General features: G+C 50.2%; 1 protein-coding gene across 3 annotated transcripts in view; it reads right to left on the bottom strand.

Moving 5' to 3' along the window:
• Mast1 (microtubule associated serine/threonine kinase 1) overlaps nt 1-24,565 on the bottom strand; it is a 37,258-nt gene that overhangs the window by 3,930 nt on the left and 8,763 nt on the right. For all 3 annotated transcript variants that reach the window (XM_041649578.1, XM_041649579.1, XM_041649576.1), the window contains 22 exons: nt 23,553-23,641; nt 23,089-23,164; nt 18,478-18,556; nt 17,045-17,205; nt 16,828-16,903; nt 16,470-16,679; nt 13,849-13,950; nt 13,634-13,766; nt 13,500-13,567; nt 9,861-9,946; nt 9,563-9,771; nt 5,069-5,207; nt 4,833-4,965; nt 4,531-4,696; nt 4,351-4,452; nt 4,096-4,218; nt 3,005-3,114; nt 2,353-2,531; nt 2,028-2,275; nt 862-1,068; nt 426-655; nt 80-202 (listed from right to left, as the gene is read on the bottom strand). In XM_041649578.1, the coding sequence (XP_041505512.1) occupies nt 80-202; nt 426-655; nt 862-1,068; nt 2,028-2,275; nt 2,353-2,531; nt 3,005-3,114; nt 4,096-4,218; nt 4,351-4,452; nt 4,531-4,696; nt 4,833-4,965; nt 5,069-5,207; nt 9,563-9,771; nt 9,861-9,946; nt 13,500-13,567; nt 13,634-13,766; nt 13,849-13,950; nt 16,470-16,679; nt 16,828-16,903; nt 17,045-17,205; nt 18,478-18,556; nt 23,089-23,164; nt 23,553-23,641 (3,049 nt within the window). The remainder of the gene's footprint in view (nt 1-79; nt 203-425; nt 656-861; nt 1,069-2,027; nt 2,276-2,352; nt 2,532-3,004; nt 3,115-4,095; nt 4,219-4,350; nt 4,453-4,530; nt 4,697-4,832; nt 4,966-5,068; nt 5,208-9,562; nt 9,772-9,860; nt 9,947-13,499; nt 13,568-13,633; nt 13,767-13,848; nt 13,951-16,469; nt 16,680-16,827; nt 16,904-17,044; nt 17,206-18,477; nt 18,557-23,088; nt 23,165-23,552; nt 23,642-24,565) is intronic.

Genomic DNA, 24,565 nt, shown 5'->3' with positions numbered 1-24,565 from the left:
AGGGAGGGAAACCCATTGGTTAGAGGCTGCTGGGTCCTGTTCCACCCTCCCTCCGTGGTCGCCTTTCCTTTCCACTCACCTTGAGGATCAGCTCCACCACCTCGGGATGCACCATGCCGTGCACAGGCTCACCGTTCACGTGGGTGATGAGGTCCCCAGCACAGAGCCCCGCCTCTTGTGCTGGACCCCCTTCCTCCACGTGCTGTAAGTGGGGAAACCCACAGGGGCATGATTGATGGGTGGTAAAGGAAGAAAGCCCCACACTATTTGCTCTGGCTCTTTATGACATAGGCATTATTCTCCTCATTGCACGGACAAAGAAACTGAGATTAGAGAACTAAGACAGGGAGCGACGTCTCACCTAGACTATCCTGCCTTTCACCCTCAGCATTGTGTCCCCCCATCCCCCAGCCCGTGAGACTCACCCACACAATATGGTGGACACTGTAGACATCTGAGTCGCCCATGTAAACACGAATGGCACGCAGCGTGAACCCGTATTTCTTGCCTGAGCGTTGGATGGTGATGGGGGAACGGAGTCCACTGACAGCGGGTGAGTAGTCCCGGCTAGGTGAAGAGTCCCGTGACGATGGATTGGAGGAGAGAGATCGAGGGGACATGGGACTAGCAAGGGGTGAGCCTCCGTGTGGGTCCACTGCAGACACAAAACAACGGTGAGAGATCAGGACAAACCTGACTGTGCCACCCCAGTGTCTGTTGTTCACGCCTTCCAAGTCAAAGCCCCATTGCAGGTTCTTCATTGCTCCATCCTGACAGCAAAGGGGCCAGAGACAGGGCAGGTGCACCTGCCAATCACCACTGCAGGGAGCCCCTTCCCTGGCGGGTGGGGCCCAGCTTCACCTGCAGGAATCATGACGGACAAGGCGGTAGCCGAGGCTGACTTGATAACTTTGCCCCCAGTTCGAGAAGGTCGCTTCTCCACAGCAAGATCTCCAGACAGCTGCTGGTGCCTGGCCCTTCGCAAAACCAGGTCATTGGTGGCCCTGGGACCTGATGGGTCTCCATCCTTGGAGGGTGGGCACAGGTCACCTGAGTGTGAGCGCTCAGCTGCAAGAGAGAGCAAGAGCTATCAGGTGAGGGGCTTTTCACGTACTCTTCCTGTTCCGTGTGCTTCACAGAACAGCCACAGACCCTGTGGTACAGCCTCTGGCCCTGGACAGCAGCACCAGCCTTCCATTTGGCTGAATGACAGCCTGGGATAGTGAGTGTTTTTATTTATTTGTTTGTTTGTTTTGAGAAAGGGTCTCAGTTTGTAGCCCTGCCTATTCTAGAACTCACTGTGTGCCTATTCTAGAACTCACTGTGTAGACCAGACTGGCCTTGAATTCACAGAGATCACCTGCCTCCCTGGAACTGAAACTGTGAACAGCTGTGAGTGGTTCAGATCCTGGGAACTGGACCTGAGTTCTCTGAAAGGGCAGCAAGTGCTCTTAACCACTGAACTATATGTTTCCAGCCCCCGAGTGATCTTTATAAAAGGAAATTAAGCTAGCAACCCCCACTCGCCTCATCCCCACGTCAGTGGTAGAATTAACAGCTCTTCCAAACTATACTTCTTTTTTGTTTTTGTTTTTTGTTTTTGGTGTGGTTTGGTTTTTCGAGACAGGGTTTCTCTGTAGCTTTGGAGCCTGTCCTGGAACTAGCTCTTGTAGACCAGACTGGCATCGAATTCACAGAGATCCACCTGCCTCAGCCTCCCCAGTGCTGGAATTAAAGGCGTGCCCACCACTGCCCGGCTTTTTTGTTGTTGGTGTTGTTGTTGTTGGAGACAGGGTTTCTCTGTGGCTTTGTTTTGTAGCTGTAGTTTTGTTGTGTGGCCTAAATTCTGGGTCTTAAGCCATAGCCCCAGGCACCCCACTGAGCCTCACCGACCCTGGTAAGCTCTCTCAGTGGTAATACCCTCAGGCAGGTGCATGTCCAGTGTGTGGGATCTTGCATACACTGTACCATGTACAGTCATTGGATGCTCAATAGATGGTCCCTGGGGAACTAGAGAAGGCACTCACCGGCCTCCGGGTCTCCAGGAATAGAAATGCCCTCTCCTTGAGCTGCCTCTTTGGTGAGGCGCGTATCCAGTGAGCTAGAGGGATCAGAGCTGGGCCGAGGAGGCCTGCGGAGTCGAGCCTCATCTTCGTCCTCCTGAGGGGCACTGAAGCGGCTGGGCTCCAGCAGCGCCGAGAAACGTCTACGCGCTCCCAGCGGGGGGCTGGCCTCCCCCTCCAGGAAACTGGCTTCAGACGCTGAGAAGCGCTTACTGCACAGAGGGCGGCCAGATCAGAAGGGACACTTCCATTCGGCCCCGCCCTGGAGCCCCTCTATAGCCCTGCTTACATCTCCGGGGAACCCCCTCTCCAGGTCTTCTCACGCAGAGTCAGGCCACCCAGTCCCTCCCGCTTTCCGGCCACCTTCTCCTCTGGGCCCTTGGCGCTTGGATCCCGCTTGCTGGCGCCTGATGCTGATACAGGGGTCTTGGGCTCGTGCTGCGACAGCTGCTCCATACTGCTGTACACCTAAGAGCCAAGGAGTGGGAGATGCTGAGTCCGTCTTCGCGCGACATCCAGTTTTTCTGCAACCGCGCTCTGTCCTCCCTGGGCGCCGTCTGCTCAATTCTACAATTCCCTGCAGTTCTGCCCTCCAGAACCCTCAAAGTCAAGCCTGCCTGTTCTAGACCCTCCAAGTCCAGCTCCCTGACCGTTGTGCTCTCTACCTTCCACAGCTCCTGTCCGTTGGGCACCAGGCTGGGCCAGGCATCCCTCCAGTTGCTCAGAACTGGTTGGACCTTGCACGACGTTGCCCCGCCTCCGCGGTCATCCTCAGGCCAGCCCAGTGGCAAAGGTTTGCCCTGTAGAGCCCCACCCTCCACCCTAACAAGGATTCTCCACTCCCTAGCTCCCACCCCTTCTGCAGCTTTCCAAACTGAGAACCCTGAGTGCCTGCGACCCTGGTGCCCACAGGCCTTCCAGCCCAGCCCGCCTTGTCGCACCTTGCTGAAACGCGGAGAACAGGAGGAGAATTGGCGGATCTCCACGGGCTCCTCCTCGGTGGTGTCGTCCTCGTCGTAGGAGTTCACATGGTGATACCTGTCCGAGCGGGCTGGAGAACCGCCGCCTCCTCAGAGCCCAGCCAGACTTTGATCTCGCCATGTCCCCTCCAATTTGCTCCAGGTTCGTCCCCTAGACTCCTCCCCACCCCCATTCTCCAAATCTCTCTGCCTTTCCCGAATCTGGAGGAGGTCAAACTACCAGATCTGCATTTACAGCACCCTGCACCCTGACTCCACCTCAGGCTACTACAGATCTTGCTCCCTACTGGGTTACAGATGTTTCTGAGCATCCCCTGCCTTCTGCCAATCCCCACCCTCCTGCATGGGGTATTGGAAACAGAACCCATATCCTCCACACGGGTAGTAAGGACTCTGAGCCCTTGAACCTTCTTCCCAGCTTTTTCTCGCCTTTGTTTTGTTTTAATGTGTCTGAGTGTTTCGCCTGCATGTATGTCACGGCGCCACACCCATGCCTGGTGCCCGTGACCGTCAGAAATGGATGCTGGATCCCCTTAGGCCTGAAGTTACAGCTGGCTGTGAGTGGGTGCAGGGAATAACTGCTGAGCCATCTCTCCAGCCCCACCACTACCCTTCTGAGAGGGTCTCATTATGTAGCCATGGCTGGCTAGCCTGGAACTCACAGAGATCTACCTACATTTGCCTGCCAAGTGCTGAGATTAAAGCCGCGTGCCACCATGCCCAACTTCAAAACGGTTTACTGTAGCCAAGGTAGCCTTGAACCTGAGAGGTAGTCGAGGATCACCTTGAACTCGAGGTAGCCCGGCTTCCCAAGGGCTGGGATAACAGACATTTGTCACAATGTCCAGATTCACTTTCTGTTTTAAAATGGGGTCTCACCAAATTGCCCAGGCTGTCCCTGAACTCTCTGTAACACAGAAAGCCTTCTTAATAGCTGGGAGGACTGGCCTGCACCCTGAGGCCTGAGCAGCTTCAGCCTTTTTATCCTGACACACCTCAGATGGACCCTGTCCCAGCCCTCTTAGATCCCATTTTCCCTACCCCCAACTCACTGTCAAAGTAGCTGGTGTCATCTTCTGACTCTAGGTGGGGAATGAATTCTGCCTTCTGCCGCAGCAGCCCCGTCCAGTCGAGGTCTCGGAAGAAACTGTGCTGCTTCACTTCAAAAGCCCCACCTGTGGGCAGGAGACCCCTGACAGCCTGCCCGGCCACCCTGCCACCCAGCCCATCAGGCCACCTCCACCGCAGGCCTCAGCTGGACCAGTCCTGCTTCCCAGGCTCAGCCGACTGTGCAGAAGGCCTCTTACCTGCCCCAAGTCGGACCAGGGGGTTGGTCTGCAAGAGGCTAGATATTAGGAGCTGGGCATCTGTGGGCAGAGCCTCATCCCCTTCAGGCCACAGTATGTCATCTGCAAAGTGAAGGGAAGTTGAGTGGTCCAGTCTGCCCGTCTTTCTACAGTCCACCTACCCACCTAGGAGGCACGTACCACTGATGACCTGTCCAAAGAGCTCTTCTGGGGTATCCCCGAAGAAAGGCACACAGCCTACCAGGAACTCGTAGAGAATGATCCCCATGGCCCACCAGTCCACTGGCTTGCCGTAGCCCTGGCGCAGAATGACCTCGGGTGCGATGTATTCTGGGGTCCCACACACCTGGGGGCAGGCGGTCAGCCTGTGCCCTGGCCACAGAAGGGGCCTCAAGGGAGAGCTGTGCCCCCCACCAGGCCCTGGGTCCCTGAGGTCCTTCCAGGTCACTCCACCCTTGGTGACCCCCATGCCCGCCACACACCTGTTTGTCCAGGAACTCCCGGGCATCCTTCTCAATGTGGCCTTCATATAAGTTGGTTGTGAGACTCATGAGTCCCATCTTGGAGAGGCCAAAGTCCGTGAGTTTGATATGACCCATGGAGGTGATGAGGAGGCTGCAGGCACAGGACATAAGCAGGTTTCAAAAGTGAGTCCTTTCCCTTCGCCCCTGCGTCTCCCAAGGAACAGGACAGGGTTAGAATAAAGGTCAAGACTCACTTGTCTGGTTTGAGGTCACGGTGCACGATGCCATAATTGTGTAAGTACTCAAGGGCCAGAACTGTTTCTGCAAAATACATCCGAGCCATCTCCACAGGCAGCGCTCCAATGTTCTTCAGGAGAGTGGCACAGTCACCACCTGAGAGTCAGGGGAGGGATTCAAAGAGGGGTCACCCTGCACCCAAAACCAAGCACACATCATGCACCATGTCTCTACTTCCATTGTACCCATTTGCAGAAGGGGAAAACTGAGGTCTAGGGATGGAGCCAGTCTCAGAAAGAGCTGCACTCTCCTAGGCTCACCTCCTGCTATTAGCCATCCTCTGGCATTGGTATGACCAGCCCACTTTCTACATAAGGACTCTGACTCAGGTCTGACTCAGACAGGAAGCTGATGATTGTGAATTTTGTTTGGAATCAAAGACAGCATGACTCGACCTCTTGAGAATTGAACCTTGAGGGTCAGAGTTTTTTTTTTCTTTTCTTTTTCTTTCTTTCTTTTTTTTTTTTTTTGAGACAGGGTTTCTCTGTGGTTTTGGAGCCTGTCCTGGAACTAGCTCTTGTAGACCAGGCTGGTCTCGAACTCACAGAGATCCGCCTGCCTCTGCCTCCCGTGTGCTGGGATTAAAGGCGTGCGCCACCACCGCCCGGCTTTTTTTTTTCATAGTAAGAAAAGTATAACCATATTATTAAACTGGAGGTAAGTCCTGTACAATAAAAGAACTTCTGGAGGCATCACAATCCCTGACTTAAAACTCTCCTACAGAGCTACAGTACTGAAAACAACCTGGTATTGGCATAAGAACAGACAGGAGGACCAATGGAACCGAATAGAAGACCCGGATATCAATTCATACATATTTGAACACCTGATCTTTGATAAAGAAGCAAAAAATATCAAATTGAAAAAATAAAGCATATTTAACAAGTGGTGCTGGCATAACTGGATATCAACATGTAGAAGAATGAAAATAGACCCAAAACTCAAGTCCAAATTGATCAAAGGCCTCAACATAAAGCCAGTCATTGAACCTCATAGAAGAGAAAGTGGGAAGTACACTTGAACGCATTGGCACAGGGAACCATTTCCTAAATAGAACCCCAGCAGCACAGACACTGAGAGAAACAATTAATAAATGGGACCTCCTGAAACTGAGAAGCTTCTGTAAAGCAAAGGACACGGTCAATAAGACAAAATGACAGCCTACAGAATGGGAAAAGATCTTCACTAACCCCACATCAGACAGAGGTCTGTTCTCCAAAATATACAAAGAACTCAAGAAATTGGACACCAAAAGAACACATAATCCAATAAAAAAAAATGAGTACAGACCTAAACAGAGAACTCTCAACAGAGGAATCTAAAATGGCTGAAAGACACTTAAGGAAATGTTCAACATCCTTAGTCATCAGAGAAATGCAAATCAAAACAACTCTGAGATTCCATCTTATACCTGTAAGAATGGCCAAGATCAAAAACACTGATGACAACTTATGCTGGCGAGGTTGTGGTGTAAAGGAAACACTTCTGCATTGCTGGTGGGAATGCAAGCTGGTACAGCCCCTTTGGATGTCAGTGTGGCGATTTCTCAGAAAATTAGGAAACAACCTTCCTCAAGACCCAGTAATACCACTTTTGGGTATATGTCCAAAGGATGCTCAATCGTGCCACAAGGACATGTGCTCAACTATGTTCATAGCAGCTTTGTTTGTCATAGCCAGAACCTGGAAACAACCTAAATGTCCCTCAATTGAAAAATGGATAAGGAAAATGTGGTACATTTACACAATAGAGTACTACACAGCAGAAAAAAATAATGACAGCTTGAATTTTGCAGGAAAATGGATGGAGCTATAAAACATCATTTTGAGTGAGGTAACCCAGACACAGAAGGACAATTGTCACATGTACTCACTCATAGGTGTTTTTTAAACATAAAGTAAAGAAAGCCAGCCTACAAACCACAATCTCAGAGAACTTAGACAACAATGCAGACACTAAGAGAGACTTACATAGATCTAATCTGCATGGGAAGTAGAAAGTAGAAAAAGACAAGGTCTCCTGAGTAAATTGGGAGCATGGGGACCTTGGGGGAGAGTTGAAGGGGGAGGGGAGGCAGGGAGGGGAGCAGAAAAAAATGTAGAGCTCAATAAATATCAATTAAAAAGTGAAAAAAAGAAGTCTGTCAGAATATAAAAAACAAAAAACTTGAGGTAAGGTGAGCAGGGAAGAGAAGGAGAAGCACATTCTGGAATGACTTCTCAAACCAGCACTCACACTGGTACCCAGATCAGAGACTGGGACACCGCCCTCCCAGCTGGCAGAGCCTTTCCTTCCCTAGGAAGAGCAGCAGCAGGAGGGTGACTGCTCCACACCACTCTGTTCCCTCTGTATTTATCAGTTGGCATTCTGGGAAAAGGGAATTACCTCTGTCACCTGCAAGTTACTCAGAGCTGACAGTTCTTTCATTTAAGGAAGAAGAGCAGGAGTGGCTGCTTAGGAGGAAGGCGGGAAGGCGGGACTGGAGGGCCGCACAAACCCAATGGAGGGAAACCCACTCCGGGTCAGAGGTTTTTAAATGTAGGCTCCTGGCCTCCACCCAGGAGTGTTATTAGTCAGGACGCAGGTGGGACCCAGAGCCTTGCGCGTGCTCAGCAACCACTCCATTCCTGAGTCACACTCCCAGCCCCTAATGGTGGCTTCTAGACGGATGTTTTACTACTGAACCACATCCCTCCTCGAATATCAGTATTTCAGTCTGCCCGATAGCCATTCTCCCTTTTTCTTACAGGGGGTGGGGCTGCCACTCAGGGCAGGGTACCTAGGTCAATATGCACGAGGTTTATGTTCTTTTGCAGGAACATTGGCCATAGCACGGAATCTGCTGGGAGGCAGCCTTGCTACAGTCGGGTATATCAGGAGGGAACGTGCACATGAGAAAGCGGGGCTGTGTGATGGCCAATGGCTTGAGAAGAGCAGCACCTAGATACAGCAACTCCTAAAGGGGGCACAGACCTTTCCATCAAGTGAGCTGATATATTTCTTTATTACATAATATAGGAAAAGACAGATGAATGGCTGGGGCTGAAACCAAACACATACAGGGTCCTGGGTTCAAACTCCAACACGCCTCAGAAATAGAGAAAAATGGAAAATAAAAGTAAAATATAAAGCAAGAATGATGATGTAAAGTATAAGCTTTAGTTAGTTAATACTGTAATTATTTAGTTAATTTATTTATGGTATTTTATTTACAATAATATTTATTATTAACTAAGTCATAGCTGAAACTGGCCTTGAACTTCCTCTACCTATGAAGGACTGTGGACATGGCCCAGAGGGAGAGTCAGTGCCTAGAATCCCCCAATGAGGAGTGTGCCTGAGCAGAACCCCCCCAAAAAAGCAGAATTGTAGAGGGACAAACATGTGGAAAGTGAAAGGGAGGGGTGATGGGCGATGCTGCACCCCTCTACTCCCAGCTCCTTGGAGGCTGGGGGATGCTGCACCCCTAGTCCCAGCTACCCGGAGGCTGGGGGATGCTGCACCCCTAGTCCCAGCTACCTAGCGACTGAGGAAGGAGATGGAACAGGGAGTTTCAGGTCAGTGTCAGCTACACTCTGAAGAGTATTTCAGGAAGAAAGACAATGAAGGAAGGAAGACAGGAAGGAAGGAAGGAGGGAGGGAGGGAGGAAGGGAGGGAAAGAAGGAAGGAATTGGATGGATGTGATCACAATTGTCTATAATGATCTCTGGTGCCCTCTTCTGGGTGCAGGCATACATGCAGGCAGAACACAGGACACTATATACATAATAAATAAATAAATAAAATCTTAAAAACAAGAAACAAAGCTGAGCGACGGTGGTGCACGCCCTTAATCCCAGCATTTGGGAGGCAGAGGCAGGCGGATCTCTGTGAGTTCGAGGCCAGCCTGGTCTACAAGAGCTATCTCCAAAGCTACAGAGAAACCCTATCTCGAAAAGACACAAAACAAAAAGCCAAGAAACAAAAATGAAAATACAACTAAAAAATAAAAAAAACCAACCAACAAAACAAAACAAAACAAAAAAAAACCCCAAGAAACAAACAAGCAAAAAAACCAGGTGCTCCAATGAATGGGTGAAAATAAATGAATTGATGAAAAGATGAATATAGAATACAAATTGAGGGGCGTATTTACATACCAATAGAATTCAAAGCAGCTAAGCCTGTACCCCCCCAACTCACTCCTAAACAAATAAATACCATATTGAGCCCCAGTACTCAGAAGGGGAAGAAGGAAATCAAAGTTAGAGGTCAGCCTAGGCTACATATTGAGACCCTGTTTCAAAACAAAAATCAAGCCAAATAAGCGATGGGCACAATGGGCAGACAGATCAAGAACAGGATAGCAAACAGTTGGGAAAACAAGCATATGATCTAAGGGGTGACCCTGGATCTAGAGGGTGGCCCAGCCACATTGGCTGGCGCAGAAATGCCCCAGAGGTGGCCGCACCTTCCACATACTCCATGACCATACAAAGGTGGCGCCGGGTCTCAAAGGAGCAGAACATGCCGACCACAAAAGGGTTCTCCGCAAACGTGAGGATGTCGCGCTCCACGAACGCCTGCTGGATCTGGTTGCGTAGGATCAGGTTCTGTTTGTTGATCTTCTTCATGGCGAAGCGCTGCCTTGTATCCCGGTGCCGCACCAGGTAGACGGCCCTGCGGGGGAAGGGAGCGAGGACCGGCCATCACCTCCGAGACACCCGGCCTCCGCCACTCTCCCCCCGCCAGAGCCCCGGGTGGCTCACCCGTAGGCACCATTGCTTATGAGTTTGATAGTGTCAAAGTCACTCTCTCCAGGTGGTTTCTTGGCCTTTGAGGTGCTGCTGCGACCCTGCAGGGCAAAGTGCAAGACCATCGTCATCACCACCTTTACACATGGGGAAACTGAGGAACAGAAGGCATGAATAAGCCCTTTATCCAGTCTGCACAGGGAGAAAGCAACAAAGGTGCCACCTGAACCAGAACTTTCTCTGGTAAAGCATTCCTAACCTGGCTATTAGGAAAGGCAGAAAACCTACAAAGTGGCTAATCAGAATAGCACACACATAGATAAAATGTTGCTAGAAGTTGGGAGCTGGAAAGATGGCTCAATGGATTAAGGGACTTGCCACCAAGTCTGACAACCTGAGTCCCATCTCCAGGACCCACAGGATGAAAGAAGAAAACAAATTCCCAAAACTTGTCCCCTGCTTCCATATGCATGCTGTGGCATGTATCCTCTCCTAGTCAATAAAATAAAATAATTTTTTAAAAAAATATTTATTTATTTATATACTTATTATGTATACAATATTCTGTCTGTGTATATGCCTGCAGGCCAGAAGAGGGCATCAGACCTCGTTACAGATGGTTGTAAGCCACCATGTGGTTGCTGGGAATTGAACTCAGGACCTTTGGAAGAGCAGGCAATGCTCTTAACCTCTGAGCCATCTCTCCAGCCAAATAAAATAAGTTTTTAAAAATTTTAAAAAACTGGGGCTGGAGAGATGGCTCAGCAGTTATGGGCATTGCCTGCTCTTCCAAAGGTCCTGAGTTCAATTCCCGGCAACCACATGGTGGCTCACAACCATCTGTAATGGGGTCTGGTGCCCTTTTCTGACCTATAGGCATACACGCAAACAGAATATTGTATACATAATAAATAATTTTTAAAAATCCTTTAAAAAATTTAAGAAGCTGAATATAATAAAAATGTTTAAAAAAGAAAAGGGACTGCCAGGTGTGGTGGTACATACCTGTGAGACAGGAGGCACAGAAGCTGAAGGCTACATAATGAATTCCAGGTTACTCCTAGCTACGTCAGAGACCTTGTCTCAAATAACAAAGAGGGACTGAGCAAATCCAGAGGTGGAGATAAACCAGTGTCCCTGGGATCTGAGGGAGGGAACTGAGTGGCACTCAGTATGTTAGAGATTTCTTTTTGGCAATGGAAAGAGAAGTCGTAGCTAGCTAGAGTCATGGCTGGGCAGTAGTGCGAGCATGCTACAATGTTTACAAGGGGGCTAGAGGTCAGTTGATTCCTAGCACAACCAAAATCAACAGCAAACGGAAAAAGTGGTTCAGTTGGTGACTTCTGCTATTTTGCAAACATCTGCAGTCTCACATACTGGGGAAACTAAGGCAGAAGTTCACTTGAGCCCAGGAGTTTTTTTTTTTGTTTGTTTGTTTGTTTGTTTTTGGAGACAGGGTTTCTCTGTGATTTTGGAGCCTGTCCTGGAACTAGCTCTTGTAGACTAGGCTGGTCTCGAACTCACAGAGATCCGCCTGCCTCTGCCTCCCAAGTGCTGGGATTAAAGGCGTGCGCCACCACCGCCCGGCGAGCCCAGGAGTTTGAGGTTAGTCTAGGCAACACCTCAATATTTGTAAAGATTTGTTTTTATATGTGAGTTATGGATGGTTTTGAGCCATCCAATGAGAGTGTTGAAAATTGAACTCAGTTTCTCTGCAAGAGCAGAGGTGTTCTGTTCTTTTTTCAAATATATAATTTAATTTATTTTATTTTATGTTCATTGGTGTTTTGCCTGAATGTGTGTCTGAGTGAATGTCAGAAGCCCTGGAACTGGAGTTACAGACAGGTGTGAGCTGCCGCCATGTGGGTGCTGGGGCTTGAACCTGGGTCCTCTGGAAGAGTAGTCGGTGCTCTCAGCCACTGAGCTATTTCTCCAGCCCCAAATGTTCTGATCTGAACCTTTAAGCTAGCTCTCTGGATGCTAGTCCCTACCTCCCAAGCATTTTAGTTATTTATTTGCTTTTAACTTGGGAGCTTTGTTTGTTTGTTTGAGACAGGGTCTCTCTATACAAGTCCTGGCTGTCCTGGAACTCACTATGTGAATCAGGTCAGCCTCTAATTCCCAGACCCACCTGCCTCTACTTCCCAAGTGCTGGAATTAAAGGCAAGTGCCACCATACCTACCCTCAATTTTTTCCCTTTCTCTCTCTCTCTCTCTCTCTCTTTCTTTCTTTCTTTTCTTTTCTTTTTTTTTTTTTTTTGGTTTGTTTGTTTACTGAGACAAGGTTTCTCTGTGTAACAGAGAACTTGCTTTGTAGACCAGACTGGCCTCTAACTCACATGGCTCCTCCTGCCTCTGCCTTCTGAGTACTGGGATTGAAGGTGTGCTACACCACCGCCTGGCAAATCTCAATTTTTAAAAAACGGCAAACTAGGGGCTGGAAAGATGGCTCAGTGGTTAAGAGCATTGCCTGCTCTTCCAAAGGTCCTGAGTTCAATTCCTGGCAACCACATGATGGCGCACAACCAGCTCTAATGAGGTCTGGTGCCCTCTTCTGGCCTGTAGACATACACACAGACAGAATATTGTATAATAAATAAATAAATAAATAAATATTAAAAAAAATAACGGCAAACTAGCAGGGTGATGGTTGTGCATGCCTTAAATCCTAGCACTCGGGAGGCAGAGGCAGGTGGATCTTAGTGAGTTCAAGATCAACCTGGTCTGCAAAGTGAGTTCCAGGGTAGCCAGGGCTGTGACACACAGAGAAACCCTGTCTCAAAAAAACAAACAGAAAAAAAAAAAACCTAAAAAACAACAACAACAAAAAACTAAAAAAAAAAGGTGACATAGTCCAGCAGTACCTGGGAGGCTGAGGAACAGTATACTCATGAGTTCTTGGCCAGCCTGGGCAAAATAGTGGGACCCTGTTTTTAAAATGTGAGGTCTTGGGTCTGAAGCGATAGCTCAAGTCCATAAAGTGCCTGCCGTGCAAGTATGAGGGCTCGAGTTCAGTTCCCTGCAATCATCTGAGTTGGCAATGGTGCCCGTGTGTAACCCCAACACTGGGCAGGGTGGAGGCAGCCGATGTGTGGAGTTCACTGGAGAGCCAGCCTAGTTGACTGGTGAGCTTTATGTTCAATGAGACACTTTATTTCAGAGAACAAGGTGGAGACTGATTGAGGAAGACACCAAATACCATCTCTGGTTTCCACCTGTACACATGCACGCGCGTGCGCACACTCACACACACACACACACATACACACACACACACTCACATGCCCTGAAAGGATGGCTCAGCCAATCCAAGTGCTTGCTACTCTTTCAGAGAACCTGAGTTTGGCTCTTTGCACCTATGCCAAGTAGCTTACCACTGCCTATTAATCTAGTTCCAGGGGATCCGATGCCCTCTTCTAGGACACCCACACATAGATGCACCCCCACACACAAATAATAATAATGATAAGAAACAACAAGAAGTCTGAGGATGGAGTTCAGCAGCAGCAGAGCACTCACACAAGGCTCTGGGCTCTGCGCTACCACGTGGAGAAAGAACTATCGCACTGAAAGGGAAACTGAGACGCAGAGTGTGAGACCAAGGCCGCCCGCCGCCCCTGGCCGGCCCAACGCCAAGCTCTGGCTGCAGCTCACCTCGGACGTGTCGTCTTGCTCAGGCGTGTTGGAGCCCCCGCTGTCCTGCTCTTCCAGGCGGACCACATCTAGAATGAGGTGGGTGTGAGCCGCTGCCCCACTGCTCGGCCCGCCCCCTCAGGCCCCTTGCACACCTGGAAAGGGGTCCCGGGTGAGGCCCAACTGTCGGATGATGTAGCGGGGGATGTCAGTTTTGACCAGGTGGCCCTCCTTGGCGTGTCCCTCGGCTGCCTCCAGCAGGTGGTAGAACTCTTCCGGGTTGAATTCCTGGGGCAGAGATGGATGGACTTAGCTTGCTGTGCCCGCCGAGGGCCACCCCATCCCCCACAGCCCTCCAGCAGCCCCTCACCAGGCACTCCAGAAGCCTTGCAGGGCGAGAGATGATGATTAGCAGTTTCTTCACCAGCTGAGTGACAAAGGCCACCTCCAGGCTCTCAGAGCGTTCGTAGGCCTGCAGCGAAGGAAGTGAGGGAATGGGGCTCATGGGTCAACTGCTCTGCCAGGCCTCGTTCTCAGACCCGGCTCCCCAGGCTCTGGGGCTGCACAGAGCCCGCAATGCTGTTACTGTCCCGATTCCAGAAGAGAGCTGGGGGTGCAAGCCCAGCTCTGCTCTACACAGCAAGAGAGACCCTGTCCAAAGGGATGGCTATTTATTATTTGTGTATGTGTGAGGTACAAGGGTGTAGGAATGTGTGTACCATGGTGTGTGCCACACGTGAGAGGACATCTTTGGGGAGCAGGGCTGTCTCCTACTGTGGGCTCAAGGGGGGTTACCAGCCCTACCATTCTTCCAAGACTACATTTATTAAAGTGAGTGGGGCAGACATCTTGGAACTTCAGATGTGGGTCAGTGGCAGAGGAGGGCCTGCTTACCTGGGCTTTATCCTCAACACACACACACACTGGGGTGGGGGTGGCTGTCAGGGAAATGGCTCAGCAGGTTATAGTACTTGCTGTGCAAGTCTTATAGCCTGAGTTTGGTTCCCAGAACCATGACAGAAGTGACTCCCACAAGTTGTCCTCTTGTGTGTCCCCCATAAAAATAATAGGTAAAATTTAAAATTAAAATGAGGGGTTTGAGATGGCCCCACAGTTAAGAGCAGTGGCTACTCTTGCAGAGAAGCCAGGTTTAATCCCCTGTACCCCCACAGCACCAACAACCTTCTGTAATTCCGGTTCCAAGGGAGTGTGGTTTCTGTGGGCAATGCACATACATACTCATGCGCAAACATACATATAGGCCAAACACCCATATGCAGAAAATACAAAAACACATCGTTAAAAACAAAATAAAATAAAAAAAATAAAAGGAAAGGAGTGAGCAACTCGCCGTCCTCGACTCCTGCTAGGCACAAGGTTAAATGGCATGGGAGCTGCAGAGCAAGCACTGGAGACAGGTCTAACACAAGCCTGCTGCTTCCTCCGCTCAGGGCACACTCTTTCTGGCTCTTTCCACAGAAGCCGTCTACTTATTATTCTTGTCCCAATTCCCATGTCACAGCCCTAGAGAGCATTCAGTCACTGTTTTGTTTCCCTCCTAGCCCTAAATGTCAGCTGATACCATGATCCTTGACCTGTTCCCATGGTTCCTGAACTGGCACTTGCACCACAGGAAGGCTGGGATACTTGTCTTCTGTGCCAGCCATGTCCCAGCACAGAGGAAGGGCTCAATAAGTGCCCTCCATGATCCTTGACTTGGATGGGATACTGTCTCGTCTGCTGTTATTCATATACCCACTAATTTATTAATTAATTCCCGCATTCATTCATAGGCAAGGTCTGCTATGGAGGGCAGGCTGGCCTGGAACTTGGGTTGCTCTTTTTGGTTTTTTTAAGGTTTATTTAGGTTTGTTTATTTATTTATTATCTATACAGTGTACTTCCTGCATGTCTGCCTGCAGGCCAGAAGAGGGCACCAGATCTTATTACAGATGGTTGTGAGCCATCATGTGGTTGCTGGGAATTGAACTCAGGACCTTTGGAAGATCAGGCAATGCTCTTAACCACTGAGCCATCTCTCCATCCCCCACTTGAGATGCTCTTACCTAAGCTTCCCTAGTACTGATTGACAGGCGTGTGATGCCACAGTAGGTTCACCCAATGGTGTGTGTGTGTGGTGCTAGGGACAGAACCTGGGGCTAACACATGTTAAGCGAACCCTTTGTCAACGAGCCATGCCCCCAGAGACACGTATGTAATATTTGTTGAGCATGTACTGTGAGCCAGACATTGGAGTAGGGAAACCAAGAAAGAAGACAAGTAAAGATATACAGAATGTGTTGTGTGTGCAGAGTTAGAAATTACACACAGCCTGGGTGTGGGGCTGCAGGTCTGTGACAGCGGGAAGCCAAGACAGGAAGATGGCAAGTTCAAGGCCTGCATGGGTTATGCAGTGATTTGAAGGCCGGTCAGTGGGCAACTTAGTGCAAACTAGAGATGTATCTTAGTTGGTAGAGTGCTCCCCTAGCGTGCAAAGGCCCTGGGATGCATTCCAGCATCTCACAAACCGGAAGTGGTGGCATAAAACTGTAATCCAAATACTCAAGAGGTGGAAGTTGGAGGTTCTGGGGTTCAAGGCCATCCTTGGCTACATAGCAAGGTGGGGGCCCGCCTGCACTACTTGATACCCTGTCTTGAACAAAAAGAAAAAGGAAACAAACAAATAGGGGCTGGAAATGTAGCTCAGTCATAGAGCACTTGTCTCAATTATTCTAGGCTACTGGGTCATGGGTTCAATTCCGAGTGAGGGGTAAGAGGGGAGAGTCTAGGCCATCGGAGAAGGTGACAATTGCTTAAACAACTAAAGGCCTCTAAGGAAATAAATTCCAGCTCCTCCATCGGACCTAGAGTGGGAACCACCTCCCAGCCTCCGCCTCCCGCTGCTCTCCCGGCTCCGCGCACTTTGCGGGTGGAAGAACTGGGCAGGACCTGCCCGGCTCGTGGACAGGGTCTGAAGCCCTTGACACTCACATCCTGAAGCAGCTTCTCCAGATTTTCCTGCAGTTCGTAGAAGTAGACGGTGGTGATGAGCCCATCGCGGGACTTGGTAAGGCAGTCTCGAGCCAGTTCAATGATCTGGTGGTGGATGAAGCTGAGCACGCCGTCGGCCAGCGGCAGCACGCTGTCAGGTTCGTAGGCGCGGGCGAAGTCCCGCAGCTTCTCTTCCATTTGCGCAGTGGCCTGGGCAGCGGTACAAGGATGCAGGGAGAGCTTGGAGGCTGTGGTCACCGGAGCCTGCGCTGCGCACGCCGACCGCTAGGGGGCGCTCGGAGCCCAGGTGTGCCCGCGAGCTAATTGATGGTCATGGGGTGTGGGGAGGGGGTCTCACCTTTGGGAACCGCTCCTTGTACACGTGGTTCATCATCACGATTTCGTTGTCGTAGGAGGAGGGGGAGCGGCCGGGACTGCAGGAAAAAAAGTCCCTCTGTCCAGCACCCTGTCTTTGTGCTGACTCCCCAAACCCCCGCGCGCTTCACTCTATTTTCCCAGGGCCGAAGATTCTTGGTGGTGCACCAAAACCCCATCCCTCTCAGGTGCCAGCGCACCTGAGACTCCGAGAGCGGGGCCGCACGGCGGGGGAGCGGCGGCCACCATCCTCGTCTGTGATGCTCTCGGTGCTGCCGAAGTGTTTGGACAGAAAGTGCAATTCGTCCACCGTGGGCTGGTAGGGGAGTTGATGAAGGCGCTCCTGGGAGGAGCAGGAGGACTAGAGTAGAAGGAGAGAGCGGGGAGTCAGAGCCGGCATTGGAGCAACCCAGCACTGGAGCTCCCTTCTGTGATCCCAGCGCTTCAGAGTTTGAGGCCAGCCTCGGTTACACTGAGTGAGACCCTATCTCGAAACACCAAGTGGATGAGGTGGGGTATTGCCGTGCCGAACCATCCCGTGGCGCTTAGCACATCATAGTATACTCTCAAGGCCTTCCACTAGACCACAAGATGCTGCCCTCCGGGTCTTGTCTCCTTGCCATCATCTCTTCCTGCTCTCCCCCTTGCCAGCTCTGTTCCATCCCCGCTGGTCCTGCTGATCCTTGCACATGCTTCTGCCCCAAGGCCTTGGCATTAGCTGTTTTCCAAGCTTGGGCCATTCCTCTGTGAATCACTTGCTCTGCTCCAAGTCTTGGCTGCACGGTTAGCTTTCTTTCTCCTTCTTCCTTCCCTCCCTCCTTCCTTTTTGCTTTCTTTTGTGGTACTGGGGATCAAGCCCAGGCCCTCAGGCATGAAAGGCAAACATTTCACCAATACAGCTAATTTCCTCAGCAATTTGTTTCTTTCTTCTCTCTCTTTCTCTCTCTCTCTCTCTCTCTCTCTCTCTCTCAGAGGTCTCATTTAGCTCAGGCTGGCCTTGAGCTCCTGATGTTCCTGTCTCAGACTCTCCAGCTGGGATCTCAGGCCCATGTCACTTCAGTCAGCTATATGACACAGTGACCCTCACCTTGTTGCTGTGCCATGTTTCCTGAGGCCTTCGGGAGTTGACCTGTGCTGCTGGCCTCCTGAGCATCTCACCCCAACCCCTTCCCATTCAAGCTGACCCTTTGTCCTGGTGTCAACCACTTCTTCCAGGAAGCCTTGCTGTATACCCCTAGCCAAGTCATGTGATCACGTATCAACGTTTGTTAAACCTCACAGCAGTGGGGGAGTAAGAGAATCAGAGCTGTGTCTCCGAAGGGCATTGAAGGAGAGAGATTTGAGTGTCCAATGTGCAAGCAAATGGACTCTGGGTAGAAGCCATGGTGGCCTGACTTTTGCCAGGTAAAGACACTTGGGCACATCATGGATAACAAGAAATGAGTAGGTTCTCGGGAAAATGTAGTGAGAACAGAGATGAGGCTCTGGGGGAAAGATGTCACCTCTAATGGATGGACAAATGGACACTCACGAAGGGCAGTGGAACCCAGCCTCTCAGTCCGTCTGGGACTGTTGGTCTTCATGTGGTCACTTCAGTCCCCACCCTCCCATCTGTCTCCCTCCACATACTCACTGAAACAGTTGAGCTGGGTGTGTTGGTGCCATAGCCAGAGGAAGGGAGCGAGGCAAGTGACCAGCGGCGTCCATCCGCCCTGGAACCCAAATAGGCTGCTCTGAGTTCTGCCAGGGGTCCTCTCACTCCTGGAGTGAGAACCAGCATGGGGGTGGGGGATGGTGAGCCTCAGATACCTGAGGCTTTCAGGGAAAGATGGCATATTTAAGCCAGGTGCCATGGTCGTGGAGGAAGAATCCCTATCTTTGGGACTTCCCCAGAATCCTTCCTTGTTTGGTACTATCACCATATCAAAATACCCAACCCCCCAGCAGGGTGTGGTGGTGCAAGACTTTAATCCCAGGCACAGGTAAGTGGATCTCTGTGAGTTCGAGGCCAGCCTACTCTAGTTCCAGGACAGCTAAAACTGTTACACGAAGAAACCCTGTCTCAAAACACAACAAAACAAAAGGCCCCCCAGATTGGGCACAGAAGGATTGGGAAAAGCCCATTCAAAGGAAGCTAAGAATGTGGCTCAGCAGTAGAGAGCTTTCTTAGAATGTGCAAGATCTTGGGTTCAGTCTCCTGTACCCAAAAAATGGTAACAGCACAATAAAAAGAAGCTAAGATGAATAAATCACACCCTGGAATCCCAGTATCTAACTCCAGAGAACTCCCACAAGAAATTTCTCAGAGAAGACCCCTGGGCATCTTTTCAGAAAAAGGGCCCCCACCCTCTAAGAGACCCAGTGACACAGTGACTTGGGTCTATACACGCTTGTTCCCACAGTCACTCTCATAGTATAAGCACAACCTCTCATGTTCTTATGCCTACTTTGGTCGAGTTCACAGACTAAGACTGTTCTCAGAAGACTGGTACATGATGACAATCCTAACACTCAGAAGGTGGAGGCTGGCCGGGCGGTGGTGGCGCACGCCTTTAATCCCAGCACTTGGGAGGCAGAGGCAGGCGGATCTCTGTGAGTTCGAGACCAGCCTGGTCTACAAGAGCTAGTTCCAGGACAGGCTCCAAAACCACAGAGAAACCCTGTCTCGAAAAACCAAAAAAAAAAAAAAAAAAAAAAAAAAGAAGGTGGAGGCTGGAGGATCAAAGTATTTGAGGTCAGCCTGGACTACCGAGTGAGCTTCAGGACAGCCAGGACTACAGAGAAACCCTGTCTCAAAACAAAACAAAACAGGGGCTGGAGAGATGACTCGGTGGTTGAGAGCACTGACTGCTCTTCCGGAGGACCCGGGTTCAATTCCCAGCACCCACATGAAAGCTCGGATCTGTCCTTGACTCCAGTTCCAGAGGACCCGACACCCATGACAATCAACACACATAGTAAAAATAAACTTAAAAAAAACAAAACAGCACTTGTTGATCTTGCAAAAGACCCAGGTTCAATGCCCAGCACATACATGTTGGCTCACAGTTCCAGGGACTCGGGAATGAATCCATTTATTTATTTATTTATTTATTTATTTATTATGTATACAATATTCTGTCTACATGTATGCCTGCAGGCCAGAAGAGGGCACCAGACCTCATTACAGATGGTTGTGAGCCACCATATGGTTGCTGGGAATTGAACTCAGGACCTTTGGAAGAGCAGGCAATGCTCTTAACGGCTGAGCCATCTCTCCAGCCCATGAATCCTTCTTCTGAAGCCTGCAGGCGTGATGCATATACATACAGGCAGTCATATAAACAAAATATATGTCTTAAAAATTAAACAAAACAAAACAAGGGTCAGTGACACGGTTCAGTAAGGAAATGAGCTTGTTTTGAAAGCCTGGTGACCTGAGTTTGGTTTTTGTTTTTTTTTGTTTTTTTTTTTTTTTTTTTTTTTTTAATTTTTTTATTTATTTATTTAATATTCTGTCTGTGTGTAAGAGGGCCAGAAGAGGGCACCAGACCTCATTACAGATGGTTGTGAGCCACCATGTGGTTGCCGGGAATTGAACTCAGGACCTTTGGAAGAACAGGCAATGCTCTTAACCACTGAGCCATTTCTCCAGCCCCTGAGTTTGGTTTTTGGAACCCATGGTAGTTACAGCAGACCGAGTCCTGACCATTGTCTGTCTTCTCCATGAGCACCACCACACATTCACACACACGTGAGTGTATGACACATGTACAGAAAGGAATACATGTAAAGAAAAAAGTCAAGACTGGTAATGACTGTGCTCACTTTTAGTCCCAGCACTTGAGTGACAGAGGCAACTGGGTCTCTGTGAGTTCAAGGCCAACTTGGTCTACAAAACCACTTAGGTCAAACAGGGCTATAGTAGTAAGATCCCATCTCAAAAGAGGGGGTGGATTTGTTGGCAAACGTGCAAAAACAGCTGCTCAAGATGTAGGAGAAGGGGCTGGAGAGATGGCTCAGAGGTTAAGAGGCTACTCTTTGGCTGCTCTTCCAGAGGTCCTGAGTTCAATTCCCAGCAGCCACATGGTGGCTCACAACCATCTATAACGAGATCTGGTGCCTCTTCTGGTGTGTATATGTTAACAGAACATTGTATGCATAATAAATAAATAAATATTAAACAAAAAAGATGTAGGAGAATCTTAGCAGCAGAGATCGGTATCATCCTTGGGTACAGGGCAAGTTGTAGCCACCCTAAGCTATATGAGACCCTTTCCCAAACAAAACACATACAAAAATTCAGACTGTTGAGACTGGGTGTGGCAGCAGTTAAGAGTACTGTACTGGTTGCTCCTGCAGAGGACCCGGGTTCAGTTCCCAGCATCCACAAAGTGACTCCATGGTCCTACAGCTCCAGTTCCAGGAGATCTGGTGCCCTCTTTGGACCTCATAGGCACCAGGCACTCACGTGGTACACACACATAAAAAATAAATAAAATTTAAAAATCTTTTTAAAAATTTCAACTCTCAAGGCCAGCCTGTCTTCTAGCAATTTCCAGGACAGCCAGGGCTGCTGGAAACCCTGCCTTTAAAAAGAAAGAAAAACAGAAAGAAAATTCCAACTCTCAGTCAGGTGGTAGTGGCACAAGCTTTTAATCATGGCACTCAGGAGGCAGAGGCAGGTGGATCTCTGTGAGTTTGAGGTCAGCCTGGTCTACAGAGTGGGTTCCAGGACAGCCAGGGCTACACGGGGAAACCCCGTCTCGAAAAACTAAAAAGAAAAGAGTAAATTCCAGCTCTCAGTCCCACACTCATCTCCTTGTTAAAGGCAGTTGTGAGCGTGCATAGCCCCGTCCATTACCCAAACATCCTCACACACTAATGCACAAACACAGGCCAAAGCAGACACACACTGACATAGCGATATACACAAGGGAGCCGGGCTCACACTGACACACGGAGAGTTGCATACTGACTCACACACTCCGTGGTTTCCTCTCCATGCAGCTACACAGTCGAGACTTTCATTCACTGTCAGACAGTCAGACTCCCACACAGCTACACTCTCATCCAGTCACACTGATGCCCACACCCATTGATGCTCACGGGCCAGAACTCCTATGTCACATATACACTCTGTCACAGACATACACTCGCAGGACCGCAAGCTCACCCAGGCACACTGGCACCCATGCACTGATGCACACGGGCACCCGCTCCCTCAGACACTCACACATATCCCACACCGCTGCACATGCCGCAGAGATACAGAGGTGGGGGTGTCCTCCTTTAGCATGCCTTTACAAACCTACAGCACACATGGATTTACATTCGAATGCATTTGCCCATAATTCACGCTTGCGTACGCCCACGCTGGCACCCGGATGGCCAGTACCATAGACACACACTCAAATAGGGTGGGCTCTGGCCTCTTTCTACACAGAACAAACCCAGCGTCGTGCTTGGCTCCCAGTTCCTTCAGCTAATTTCTACTACTGTTGAAAGGGGCTCCCCGCCCTGTCCAGGAAGCCATTCTCTGTCCCCATATCTCTCCTACAGCCTTCATCAGTCTTTGCAACGATCCCTATCCTTATCTTCCCTGCCTCACCCTCCCCTCATCACGCCAAGGTCAGAAATGAGGTGTCCTTCATCCCATATGTCCTGTTCCTTTCAGGTTCATAACCATGAATATAGCTAAAGAAAAGGCGCCCCAACTTCCACTCCTGGCCCAAAGATTCCAATGACTCTAAGTTTCTCCGCAACAAGTCTTTGCCCCTCCCCACTTTTCATTATGGTCCCCAAGAAGATTCATTTAAATCCACCGAGAACCTTGGAGGCAAAGGTAACATCTTACGTTTTGGAAGGTTGAGAAAATGCCTTAACCACCCTTCCCCCGCTGGAGGCACTGAGGCCCTAGATGGGCTCTGTGCAATGTGCGCTTGCGCACCTCATCTTGACAGCCCTGTTCTGTTGCTATGGAAACGCTCGGCCAAGCGCACAAGGCTTGGAGGAGGCCGACCCTGGGGCTCCTGAGTACAGCAGTTTCCCTCCACTGCAAAGGAGGACCCCTCCTCTCCATTCTGGATCACTGATTGGTTCCACCTTTTTATAAGCTCCACCTTGAATTCTAGTAGGACATTGAGGCCCTTCCACTGGTCCCCAGAGGCTACTCGGGTGCAATTAGGACAAGAACAGATGGTGGCCCAGACGGTGGATGGGGAGGATAGCACTGAGTTATGGGGCCCTCAGGGGAGGGACTCACCTTCGGGAGGAAGCGAACGAGAAGTGGGCAGGGGTATTGGGAGAGAAGTTGCGGGGGCTGTCCAGGGGACTGCTACCTGCAGGAGAAAGGAGGGCTTTAGGGTCTTATGATCACCAAAATAAGTTGCTAGGGACAGCTCACCCTTCTAGTGTAGGTCCGTGCATGTATGGTCGACCACGCCCCTTTTGCAGTGGCCCCGACTCTCTCAACATTTTTGGGGGGTCTCGATTCACTGAACTCACCCAGGTGTCTGTCTATTCGGCCTCCTCTAAGACGGCTCCGCCCTTCAGCTCTGGCTCCTCCTTTCTGCTTCTATAACGTCCAACCCAGCTTCCTCTAAACTGGGTGCAACCCACTCCATCAATCCAGAATGGCCCCGCCCATAAGGAATGGCCACGCCCCGGCTGTGGCCCCGCCTCCTATGGTCTAAATCCTCACGTACCCAGGCTGCATCTTTGTCTCACCTAAGTGGCCTGGCAGCGGGGAGTGGGGTCGCGGCAGGGTCGGCGAAGTGCTTGTCAGGATGAGGCTTTTCCGGTTACTGGTGCGGCAACTGCCAGGGAAGGAGTGCAGGGATCAAGAGAGGCCCCAGACCCTTGAGTGTGAGCCTATGAAGTCACTCTTCCGGTTCAGATCCTCTCTTCTCTTCCACGCCGCAGCCAGTGTGTGACACTTCCAGAGTAGAGAGCGACTCGTGTGCAGCTCTGAGGTCTGTGTCAATTATGGCCTGATAGCCATGGTGACACCACTGGTCCATCCTGAATGTCCGTGTCCTTGAGATGCCCATAACAGTCACAGTCTATAGACACATGTGGCATCCACGGTATGTGTCATGTAGGCTATCTCGGTGACAACACATCTTTCTCCGTGTGTGGTGCAGTGTGCAGTGAGAAACACAGCGCGTACATGACTGTGGGACTCCTGCATGGTGCATGACTTCCGCTGCAGGTGTGCAGTTGTTACCAGGGCAATCAGCACGAGGTACACTGGCTGTGTGTGTCCATCACGGTGTGTTCCCATCCCTGTGTGTGAATTTAACACCCTGTGACACTGGGCACCTCCAAGCATGCAACGGTGTACCACATGGATACGAGCTATGTGACTGTGTGTGTCCTTGCCTCTGCAGAAGTCCCTATGTCTGTTTATCCTGGTGTCAATCTGACACAGCTGTTGTGACAGGGTTAGGTGCGTGGATGTGTCCTTTTGAAAACGGGTCGTTTTTGGTGGGTGGTCTCGAATGTAGTATTTTACTAGGCGAGCACAGTGTGTGTGTGTGTGTGTCTGTGTGTGACAACCGGAGGTGACCCTATTTGTCCATAGCTTTGACCTGAGGCTGGGTACATGTGGTGCCTCCCAGTGAGTGTATGGGAGCCACTAGGATTGTGTGTGTGTGTGTGTGTGTGTGTGTGTGTGGTCATGCTCTGTGTGACGCTGTGTCACTATTTTCAGTGTGAAGCTGTGTTCGACTTGGGAGGGT

This window comes from Microtus oregoni, unplaced genomic scaffold (assembly GCF_018167655.1).
Source record: "Microtus oregoni isolate MIOR12 unplaced genomic scaffold, Mior012 000004F_ref0000308, whole genome shotgun sequence".
Taxonomy (NCBI): Eukaryota; Metazoa; Chordata; class Mammalia; order Rodentia; family Cricetidae; genus Microtus; species Microtus oregoni.
This window is presented reverse-complemented; position numbering and strand designations above follow the sequence as displayed.